Source organism: Acipenser ruthenus, chromosome 4 (genome assembly GCF_902713425.1).
Source record: "Acipenser ruthenus chromosome 4, fAciRut3.2 maternal haplotype, whole genome shotgun sequence".
Classification (NCBI taxonomy): Eukaryota; Metazoa; Chordata; class Actinopteri; order Acipenseriformes; family Acipenseridae; genus Acipenser; species Acipenser ruthenus.
The window spans coordinates 103445435-103457903 of NC_081192.1; the positions used below are offsets into that span (position 1 = coordinate 103445435).

Genomic DNA, 12469 nt, shown 5'->3' on the forward strand with positions numbered 1-12469 from the left:
TTTCACTCACATTTTACCTTGAGTGGCCAGTGACATTCCTTAATGAGTCATTCCATGATGTCTGTCTACAGTGTCTGTCAGCATCAGTTTCTGCTGTGACTTTGTGGAGTAGTGGTTAGGGCTCTGGACTCTTGACCAGAGGGTCGTGGGTTCAATCCCAGGTGGAGGACACTGCTGCTGTACCCTTGAGCAAGGTACTTTACCTAGATTGCTCCAGTAAAAACCCAACTGTATAAATGGGTAATTGTATGTAAAAATAATGTGTAAAAAATAATGTAATTGTATGTAAAAAAATGTGATATCTTGTAACAATTGTAAGTCGCTAAGAAATCTGCTAAGAAATAAATAATAATAATAATAATAATAATAATAATAATAATAATAATAGGAGATTGTTAAATGACCAGACGACCAAAGAAAAAGTTGATTGTAAAATGTGCAAGAGACTTGTATCATGAGGTATAACCAATCACTTGACAAGCATAAGTTCATAGTAGTATTAATTAATATTTTTAGTAGTAGTAAAATGTGACAGATAACCTGTTTGGAACGGTGACTGTTAAATAAAGCTTTGTTTTGCCTCAGTCCGCTGCAGTTGGTGCTGGTGCAATGCAAGCTTACTGTATGTATCACAAGCAGCCTCAATTACGTGTAAATAAACAATGTGTATTTTTATTTAAATTATAAAAAACATGATTACTGTTCTATATAACATATTTCTAAACTGCATGTGAATGTTTTATTCCATTTACATGGGTTACCTGTAAAATAATAGGATTTGCAATCAAATATAAACAAGTAGCTATGGTGAAGTCACAAGTAAATTATGCAAATGAGTACCATGGAAGGTTCGAAACTTCCTTCGGTAATGTGTTCCGAACCTACGAAGGTCAAAATGTATCCCTCGTTGCAGCCCTAATATATAGGATACCTCCTTTTTACAGTTTACTGTATGACGAACTGCAAAATATTACACTATTTGAATTTAAACCACATTACAGTATTAAATATCAGTAAGGCAGTCAGTGTATTTTGTTCTTGATGTCACGTGTGATGCTCATTTTTTTCTGATTTCAGATAGCTTTCAAAGAAACAAATCCCAGATGAAGCAGCATTCACTAAACGATCATCTTTAACTGTCATCCACCTACGAACGAAGGAAGCTGCATTGCAGAGCACTGCCACCCAGTAGTTGACCACAGAACTTTCTGATCGAACATCTAACTTTAGTAAAACAGTAACAAGGAAAGTGAAACATTTAAAAGGAAAATAAACCTGTAAACCTGGAGATTCAAAATATTGAAGTAACAATGAAGCCTATGTTTACTTTACCAGTTTTTTAATTGCAATAAACCCAATTATCTTATCTTGGTCTGTACTGGATCGCTTCCCGATGCGATCCAGTCACAAGTGGTGATGTCCTAATCAGGGTTCTATTGCTTAAATAATGTCAAAACTAAACAGCATTCAGCAATCCTCAGCCGCCGGAAGGGTTTAAACAGGTTTCTTTAAAGGTGGCTAAAGTTTCTCCAGGGCTGAAAGTGTCGTCCTCCACAGCAGCCAGGATCATGCATTTACACGCTGCACAAAGCCGTTGCCTAGTTACTGACTTAAATATGAGTATTGGTTTTGTTTACCCTTTGGGTTTTTATCAACTCTTACAATAAGACATACACAACTGGTAATAATTATTGTATTACATGGGTATAATCCAAATTGTGGTTCAAACTAAATGCAATCCAGTAACGTACAGTACTGTGTGTTTTTTTAAACCCTAGAACGTTTGGTTAAACATCAGTGTAACAAGCAGCCTTACAAAATACAAATAATAATATAGGCCTAAAACAAAGTAGTTTACTATGCTGTACAGTAGGTGTTCTTTAAGTTCAGTTATCTTGTTGTAAGACCTGAACCCAAAATAATCTGGTAATGTCTGGACAGTGCGAGTTACACCATGAAGCTCAAGGCCACAGCTGCCAGTTCATAGTTCATCCATCAGATAGTTTTTCAACCTTTGCCTTCTCTGCTGCCTGACACTATATTTACTGTACAGCCAGCCGCTTAAACAGGAACAAGGGCATTTTCAAGCTGGCCGCTAACAGCAGTCAGACCTAAATTGGTGGAATCAAATCCGTGCTCAAGAGTACTATAGTGACGAAAGGCTTTATTTACTATCTATATTACTAATTTAACTATTTCCTTTCATTTCAATGAAATGCTGTTGATTTTGTTAAATTCAATTAATTTAATTATCCCTTGCACAAAATAAAGCAGTCTCCCGTTTACTAAGGAAAATAACCAAATCTCTGAAAAAGAAAAGCCGGAACTGTACTGTACGGTGTGTACAGTACAGTACCTGCCGTCTTGTTGGAAAATCCTCTGAAGGCCGATCGGAAATAACTGGAATGTGAGTCACAGCCTGGCCGACTTCCCGTGTAAACCAGAAAACTGAAAGATGAGATGAGGGCTTTTTACAACAGTGTGCATTTTCTCCAGGAGACTCTGACAGTAGACTATCCATCTTAATGAATTATCTATCTCTTGTGTTTCTCATGTTGATTCTTCCTTTAACTTTTTAAACTGTAGCATAAGCCCTGGACTTGCGTACATTTTAGACAAGCAATACAGAATAACAATTTCACAAGCCTACAGTGCATGCCACACTCGTGAGGCAGGAGGAGCATGTGATATTGTTATAGCTGTTCACCACCAACTATTGGAAAGGTAAAAGGACTAACTCAGATATGCATGTTTCTGATTTGACCTGTTTCTAAACATGTTGCTGTTGCAACCATTATTTGTTGAACAGTTCAATGTCGACTACTGGCCTACTGTACTTGTAGACACATTTCTTACACTATATGCATAAATAGGGTAAGTACATACGTTTAAACAATCAATCTAAAGATCTTAAGTTATACCATACTATTACTGAAGGGACAGTTAAGATAGACTAAAGATGTGGGAAAAGACGGTTTGCTTGAAGTTTGCTTGTTAAATCAATGCTTTAAATCCATTTAAAAAGATGTGGTCTCCCATTTGTTGTACTATATCCTGGTGCTGTAAATCACATGGTCTAAATATAACTGAGTGATTCTGAACTGCAACGCCTGAAGTGATTTGGTACCATGATGCCATATTATTTTCTAATCTATAATTTTGTCTTTGAAATATCTGCATATTTATCACTGAAAGCAATCACACAGTACTGGGAAGCAAGCTAAAAGATAAACAGAATGCTTGGGTATATAACCAGAAATGTAGAGCAGAAATCCCACAATGCACCGACGAGAATGCACAGAAGAGTACTGTGTCCCGTTCTGCTCACCACAGCACCAAAGGGACATTGTAGCCCTGTGGAGAGTCCAACAAAGAACAACCACACTAATCCCAGGATTTAAAGGACTAAGCTATGAAGAAAGGATGAAAGAACTGGATCTATTTAGCCTGGAACAGAGAATAATCAGGGACATGATTGAAGTTTTTAAAAGGAGATGACATAGTTAACCCAAACCATTATTTTAAGCTCAGTATATAAACCAGGACCAAGGAACACAGTTGGAAATTAAGTGAAGATAGACTTAGGACAGAGAGAAGGAGACACTTGTTCACACAGAGAGAGGTGATGGGATGGATTGGGCTCCCTAGTAATGTTGTTGAGGCAGAATCACTTGGATCCTTTAAGATCCAATTTGACAAAGTTCTGAGATCAATCAGCTCCTGGGAACTGGACTACCTCAGATGGGCCGAATGGCCTCCCCTCGTTCGTAAACTTTCTTGTGTTCTGATATCCCCAAGCTGAAGAATAAAAACCAACAGACCTTTAACAGATACAAGTTGAGCATCAGTTATTAATCATTACAGATGCAGTTACCTGAGTGTTGATACATTATTTAGATATACAAATGAAGCGATCACAATTCGAAACAATGAGCTGCTTTTCAATGGTAACTGTAGCTGTTCGGAAATGTGATACTGCACTGAGGGGATGAAGTGTCCTACAAACTAAGAATAGCAGACGAAGAATGACAACACTCGTTCTAGTACCATGGGGCGTAAAAGAGCTTTGGGAGATCTGCACGATAGAAAATAGCTAGGCCTATATTCCAATAATATCTGATGTCATCTTCTGGTCTGTTGCAACCTATTTCCACACCGTTCAGTATTCTAGAGGTTGAGCCTTTGACAGCCTTTGACAGCCTGGATAGCTATACTAGTGGATACCTTGTGTATTTTATTTATTGATGCTTCTGGAATTGATAAGCCTATACTGATTTTAAACAGCAACACAGTGGCTGGTTTTGGTGTTTGGTGTAAACATTGCTCAGTGATAAAGCTGTCCAGCCTTTTTTGGTTTAAAGAGCCATACTGATTACAAGGAATTTCTTATACAGTCCTACAACAAATCCTCAGTAATAGAAAATAAAAGTTTATTTTACTAAACAGCTGACTAAATATGCTCCAGTAGTTTCCTGCTCTGTAAACATGTAACTTGGTTAAGAATACACAGTGGTTAATCAAGCTCGTAGTTAAACCCGGAATGGGTGAAATTACTATGCAATAGGAGTCTTAACAGTAACAGTCCATCCCTGTGAAAGAGCAATATGCTGAATTTGACTGTAGTTGCTTCTATCTAAGACCAGATTGTCATAGCTGTCTTTCAAACCCTTTAAAAACCTTGCATGGGATACTTCAAAAGAGCCCCATTGTGGATCTCAGTGACCCATACCTGTATACAGACAGCCCTGCTCTAGGGGGTGGTTCTGACTCTGGTATGCCTCTGCAATAATGAGAAGATGGCCATAGACAATCTGTTATAAAATAAACCACAAAAAACCCTTCAGTGTTAAGATGTGCGTGCTGTTTTTAATAACTATATTACCTATATTCCCTTGCCTTGTTTATTTGATTTTTTTGTAATCACATGTGTTCTCCTCTAATATGTTAATGCTGTTTTTTGTCTGATGTTCAGTGAATAAGCATTGTGAAAGCTGTCATCCCCTTAATAACATACTGTACACGGCTCCACAGCTGTCAGCCGCACAATGGAAATTGGAATAGTAAATACAAAAAGCCTCTGGCCAGGTACTGTAAAAGGGCATACAGTAATAGACTTGCCTTCCAGTTTTAATAGTGTAGGCTGGTCTAACATAAATGGTCTTTGACAGTGTCTAAAGTAATTTAGCCTGTATGGGTTGACCTGGAGGGGGGGAAATGTTATGAAACTGACCAAAAAGTCTTTTGTTTTGATCTAACCATGTTTTTATACTGTAGATGGGAGGCTAAAACAAATTTGAACAAAAGATAAAAATATGATTTCGACCCGTGACTGTTTTGTCATCTGTTGTTGAAACACGTGAAATGACAAATTGCCTGAGAGAAATAGAGCAATTTTAACAGTATCAAAATTAAACTACAGTTTATCCAAGTATTTTTTTTTTTATAGCGCCGCGATCCTTAGCTATTAAAAGTACCAAAAGACTAAAGGAAGAACACCTGTGTGAATAGGCAGTGTATGCAAAAGACTAAAGGAAGAACACCTGTGTGAATAGGCAGCGTATGCAAAAGACTAAAGGAAGAACACCTGTGTGAATAGGCAGCGTATGCAAAAGACTAAAGGAAGAACACCTGTGTGAATAGGCAGTGTATGCAAAAGACTAAAGGAAGAACACCTGTGTGAATAGGCAGCGTATGCAAAAGACTAAAGGAAGAACACCTGTGTGAATAGGCAGCGTATGCAAAAGACTAAAGGAAGAACACCTGTGTGAATAGGCAGCATATGCAAAAGACTAAAGGAAGAACACCTGTGTGAATAGGCAGTGTATGCAAAAGACTAAAGGAAGAACACCTGTGTGAATAGGCAGTGTATGCAAAAGACTAAAGGAAGAACACCTGTGTGAATAGGCAGCATATGCAAAAGACTAAAGGAAGAACACCTGTGTGAATAGGCAGTGTATGCAAAAGACTAAAGGAAGAACACCTGTGTGAATAGGCAGCGTATGCAAAAGACTAAAGGAAGAACACCTGTGTGAATAGGCAGTGTATGCAAAAGACTAAAGGAAGAACACCTGTGTGAATAGGCAGCATATGCAAAAGACTAAAGGAAGAACACCTGTGTGAATAGGCAGCGTATGCAGGCGTTAAATAATTGAACCCAGTCTTCATAGTTTGTTTGTACTTTTTAAAAAGCTGCAAAAAGGATAGTAGCACCATAACTGAACTGCGTTCCTCGTGTGGCAGAAAAAGCAGTACAATTGATCTTGAAGTTTGTCACTAATATGTTCCTCTGCTTTTAGTTTTCTACAGAGTGTTATACTGGAAGAGTTCCAATAAAAACAAAAGTACTACACTGGAACCAAAATCCACCAGACAGTGATTGTACTTATACATATTTTATTGTCATTTCAGGTGCACTTTCCTGATGTGGAACGAGTGGAATGGCTAAACAAGGTACGTTTTATTTTGTGTATTATTATTATTATTATTATTATTATTATTATTATTATTATTATTATTAGTAGTAGTAGTAGTAGTAGTATTACATTGATTGGCAGGTTTTAATTCAATATTTAAGTGTTGTTTTTGTCTGTTACAGTAGGGTTTTCACAATGCATTCTGAGTCACTGTTTAATATGGTATCTCAAAGCATGGAAACTGAAGTTTTGTTCCATATCCCACTCAAAGCAACATATATAATTAAACAGTATTTCCTGTTCCCTTGCTCATAAGAGTCGGGTTTCCTGTTGGCTTGGAAGAGTCCCTCGACAGTAAACTGTAAAATGACAGACCTTTTCATTCCAGTAAAACTGGGTTCAGACAGATTACGAATTGCAACTATATATGTCCCTGCCCACTACATAGATAAAGCATCATTTACTGTTGCTGCAAGTCATCTTTATGAGCACTGATCTACTTGGTCATTACTGAAATAAAACAATCACACGTTGTACTACTACAGTGCCTTGCATAAGTATTCACCCCCCTTGGACTTTTCCACATTTTGTAGTGTTACAACCTGGAATTAAAATGGATTTAATTATGATTTTTTGTCAATGATCTACACAAAATAGTCCATAATGTTGAAGTGGGGAAAAAAAATCTACATATTTTTCAAAAGTATTTACAAATAAAAAACTGAAAAGTCTTGATTGCATAAGTATTCACCCCCTTTGCTGTGACACCCCTGAATAAGCTCTGGTGCAACCAACTGCCTTCAGAAGTCACATAATTAGTTGAATGGAGTCCACCTGTGTGCAATTAAAGTGTCACATGATCTCAGATTAAATACACCTGTTTCTGGAAGGCCCCAGAGTTTGTTAGAGAGCATATCTAAACAAACAGCATCATGAAGACCAAGGAGTTTTCAAAACAAGTCTGGAATAAAGTTCTGGAGAAGCACCAATCAGGGTTGGGTTATAGAAAAATATCCCAAACTTTGAACATCCCCCGGAGCACCGTTAAATCCATTATTAAAAAATGGAAAGAATATGGCACAACCACGACTCTGCCTAGAGAAGGCCGTCCACCAAAACTCAGTGACCAGGTAAGGAGAGCATTAGTCAGAGAAGCAACCAAGAGGCCAGTGGTAACTCTGAAGGAGCTGGAGAGATCCACAGCTGAGATGGGAGAAACCGTCCATGGGACAACTATAACCCGGACGCTCCACAAAGCTGGGCTTTATGGAAGAGTGGCGAGAAAAAAGCCATTGCTGAAAAAAACCCATATCAAATACCGTTTGGATTTTGCCAAAAGGCATGTGGGAGACACAGCAAACATGTGGAAAAAGGTTCTCTGGTCTGATGAGACCAAAATTGAACTTTTTGGCCTTAGCGCAAAACGCTATGTGTGGCGCAAAGCCAACACTGCTCATCACCCTGAGAACACCATCCCCACGGTGAAACATGGTGGTGGCAGCATCATGTTATGGGGATGCTTTTCATCGGCAGGGACTGGGAAACTGGTCAGGATTGAGGGCAAGATGGATGTAGCCAAATACAGGGAAATTCTATAGGAAAACCTGTTACAGTCTGCAAGAGACCTGGGACTGGGGCAGAGGTTCACCTTCCAGCAGGACAATGACCCTAAACACACTGCCAAAGCTACACTGGAGTGGTTTAAAAACAAGAACCTGAATGTCTTAGAATGGCCCAGTCAAAGCCTGGACCTCAATCTGTTTGAGAATCTGTGGCAAGACTTGAAAATTGCTGTTCACCAACGGTCCCCATCCAACTTGACAGAGCTTGAGCAACTTTGCCAAGAAGAATGGGCAAAAATTGCAGGATCCAGACGTGCAAAGCTGGTAGAGACTTACCCAAAAAGATTCACAGCTGTAATTATTGCCAAAGGTGCTTCTACCAAGTATTGACTCAGGGGGGGTGAATACTTATGCAACCAACAAATGTCTTTTTTTTTTTTTTGTTTAATTAACTTTTGTGTTGCAATAAAAAATATTTTGCACCTTCAAAGTGTTAAGTATGTTGTGTAAATCAAATGGTAGAAATCCTAATTACATCCATTTTAATTCCAGGTTGTAACACTGCAAAATGTGGAAAAGTCCAAGGGGGGTGAATTCTTATGCAAGGCACTGTATTACTAAGCAACACAGCAAACCGCTTTAAACACGTAATATATAATTAGAAGATATGCATGTAGTCTGCATTCTTCCCCTTTATCGGCTTTCTTTTATTACGGGTGTGTTAATAAATTATTATATATTACAGCTCCCTTTCATGCAATGCCAAGTATCGCATTCAAAGCCGCCATTAACTGAAACAGCTTCTAATGTGAAACAAATACTAACAAAATAGCTTGCACATTATGAAGGCACATTTGTTGTCAAAATGACAGACATATACATATATATATACCTCGGTTGGAATGAAAAAAACAAACAAACAAAAAAAAAACATTAAAACCACACTTTTAGTACTTTTCATTTTCAACAATATAAAATATTTGTTATAGTGTTGCCAGGGATATAGGAATATGCCTATTATTTTCTATACGTTTTTGGCTAGGTTAGCTTCATATAGTACAAGTTAATTTGAAACAAAAATAGGTTATATTTTTAGCTTGAACTGTAATGTAGTGTTAATGATCGATTTCAGCTCAAGGGTTTATTCAGCCAGGTTTAATATCTCACAACACAATACGTTGCGTTAGAATTGGATAGATTAATTTGCTACACAAGGTAACGGTTGCGGCGACCAGCACTGGCATTCACATTTACTGGATCCGAGGACGACCCAAGCCCCAGTGCATTATTTGTCAGGAGGTTTTGTCAAACAAAACTGTTAAGCCTGAAAAGCATTCAGAATGTGAAAAACAAAATGTAAACACAAGAAACAGGAACAGGAACTTTGCCATCAGCAACTTTCAGTGTGCAAAATGACAGCATTCCTTGTGACCTGGTAACAAAGATACAAGCCCAGGAATCTCATTAAGTTAAGTATGTTATAGAAATACTTTACTTTCTACATGTACTTATACATGTACACATACAAATTAGTTTCAAAATGCTGATGAGAAAAAATGCATGGCAAGTGCTCCTTGGGAAAAATCCATACACCAAGGTGATCCCTACGTTGAAAAAGGCTAGGAACCACTGGGCTAGATGATTCGCATATTCACAGTTTGCATTGAATTGTTTTGTTATTTTAGACCGTGAAGCACATGTGGCCGTATATATGTCAGTTTATCGACAAGCTGTTCCGCGAGACGATCGAACCAGCCGTCAAAGGAGCACACAGTCATCTCAGTACCTTCAGCTTCACAAAGATCGATATGGGTGACAAGGTGAGTCCATTTCCAGTGACACTTTTACATCTTAACACAGTCCAACTGTATGATTCCGAAGAGGGACTTTTCATTTTAATATGACTTCCTGACACAAGTTTAATGACACACTGTTGTGTTAAACTATCGGTGTCTATTTTGCCAAATCACTTAAAACTCTGGCAGTTAAGCATCCTTGTGAGGTAATCTTAGATGTTTGTGTAAATATGAATAATAATATTCATATTTGTTTTAATTGCTGGTCAAATCAGTGATAAAAACCACTTGCTACAATACTTTGAGAAAGTGTGTTCACATTAGGTTTACAGCTACAGTTCTCAAGTTTAGTTTATGTTAAATCCATTGTTGCAGCTATATAATTACACATAATGCTATTTAAAATGCTGTTTAAAACATGTAACAGTCCAATATGTATAGCTACAACACTGCCCAGGATGTTTTAAAGTGATTCTGTAATCCTTCTGCTTATAGCCCCTGAGAATAAATGGAGTGAAAGTGTATACTGAGAATGTGGACTCAAGACAGATTATCCTGGACATGCAGATAAGGTAAATAACAGCTAAGCATGTCTTTATTGAAAATGACTTCCTGTCAGACATTTAAATGTAATAACCTTAAGTAATTCACTTCCCATTTCTTTTTATGTAATAAATTGAAAAGGGTTTTTTTCCCCCCAAGGAATAGATTTTTAATTAAAAAAAAAAAATACAGTAAAACATATCAATTAAAAGCTCACTGTCACTCACTAGCCTCTCATACCTGTTTACGCTAGTCTTCACAAGATTTATATGAAAGCGCAGTATTCTTTATTGTGTTTGTTTAACTATTTTAATGTGCTGAAATTATTATTTATTTTTATTTATGTGTTTTTTTTTGTTTTTTTTTTAGCTTTGTTGGGAACACTGAAATAGATGTTGAGATCAAAAAATACTTTTGCAGAGCTGGAGTGAAGAGCATACAGGTAATAAAAAAAGGTTGTTTTTATTTCAAAGCTGAAAAACAGAAAAATAGCACAAAAAACACTTGCATACTACAACACATAAATACACTATAGAATATGGGTGTGTTTCTGAGTAATTCCCTTTAAGAAGTTGTTGGGTATTAATGAAATGGAATAAAACATGTTAATTACTCCACACCCTTTAAATTATGATTTAACTCGATGAAGAAATACATTTCTCAGCTTCCATAGCGATAACTCTAAACAGGACTAGAAAAGGCCAAAAGTTTTGCAGCATGTTTTTATTGTCAGTTTACAGCCTCGGTACAGCAGTAAAAATGTTTGTGATGTTTTGAGGGAACACCCCATAAAACTGTTGACCCCTCTAGGCCATTTCCCCAGGGTAGACAATCAGTGTTGTATTTAATTCATATAATTTGGTTCTCAAGACAGGTAGAGGTAAGGAATCAAATTACAATATTAAGAAAAAGATGAACTTTATTCAGTCCATTTAAAAAAAAAATAAGTGGGGGTCTAATATCTACATTATTTAATAGTATGTTTACTACAAGAAATCTTTAACTTCAGCAGAATGTGTTTTTATTCTGTATAATGTGTCGATGGAAATCCAAAAAACACCTCTGCATTAGGCCAGAGGACAGGGATTGTCCCAAACACACACACACACACACACACACACACACATACAGCCCTACTTACTCGCTAAACAAGATCACCAATGTTCATTCTAAGGAATCCCCAGAGTACCTTTCCCATTTAAAAACCCACAGTACATATGAACTGCTGTCTGCATGGTCAGAGACTGTATAATGATATAGACTGACCTGCTTTAGTGTTGTGTGCAGTCAGCATTTGGGGACAATTTTCAGTGCAGGGACTGCACACTCCATATACTGAACTAAGGAAGAAGCACTGCAGCAGACCCTTCAGACCTGGTTATATTTTATGCTCTGTTCTATTGGTCTGAATACATTAACAGCAGACGGGTAATTCCCCTAATCTATACGCATAGATTTCAGTTTAATATCCTTCGGCCAGATCTTAATTTTATATAAAAAATAAATAAATAAATAAATCACTCTTTCCTAATGCAATAGAATAATTTCTAATTACATTAGTTCATTACATTTAACAATGTAAAATGTTAAATGAGAAGAGCCTGTAAGGTTTTGCCCATCTGCCGCTGCCGCACCTACTACTGTTAATATATCTCATAAACCATTTCAGCTGACACCTTAAAATGAACCCTTTCACTGCAACATTGGTTTACCCCCTGGCCATGTCAATGATACAGAATGCATTGACATAGGGTCTTTGTAGTTGGTACAGAGTTGTATTCTATGATTCTCTTTAGAAAGTTCAATTACAGATGGTGTTCAGTGAACATGAAGCGTTTCAGTGCAACATTGTTTTAACATCTGGATGTATAAACAAACCTGCACAGCCTTACTAAAAGTATGTATAAAAAAATAAAACTCCCAAATGACGAGTCTAAAAAAAACATACCAGTAATTAATATTACAGAATGCATTGCCTTTTTTGGCGTAAACTGTATCTAAACCATGTGGAAAAACTGACTGTTGTTTTAGTGGGTCGTTCCAAGAAAATGCTATGGTGGGGTGGGGGGTTGGTCAGAGTCTTGGTTTCAGTTACAGATTCTAAGATTGTCAGATGTAAAGACAGGAAGCGTGTGTTTGTATCCTGTTTCAAAAA

The 12469-nt window shown here is 37.2% G+C and overlaps 1 protein-coding gene across 3 annotated transcripts in view; it reads left to right on the forward strand.

The window, feature by feature from the left end:
* The window catches only part of LOC117399467 (extended synaptotagmin-2-like), a 76522-nt gene that overhangs the window by 19712 nt on the left and 44341 nt on the right, over window positions 1-12469 (forward strand). For all 3 annotated transcript variants that reach the window (XM_059023306.1, XM_059023307.1, XM_059023308.1), the window contains exons 2-5: window positions 6409-6450; window positions 9661-9795; window positions 10267-10343; window positions 10684-10756. In XM_059023306.1, coding sequence (XP_058879289.1) covers window positions 6409-6450; window positions 9661-9795; window positions 10267-10343; window positions 10684-10756 — 327 coding nt within the window. The remainder of the gene's footprint in view (window positions 1-6408; window positions 6451-9660; window positions 9796-10266; window positions 10344-10683; window positions 10757-12469) is intronic.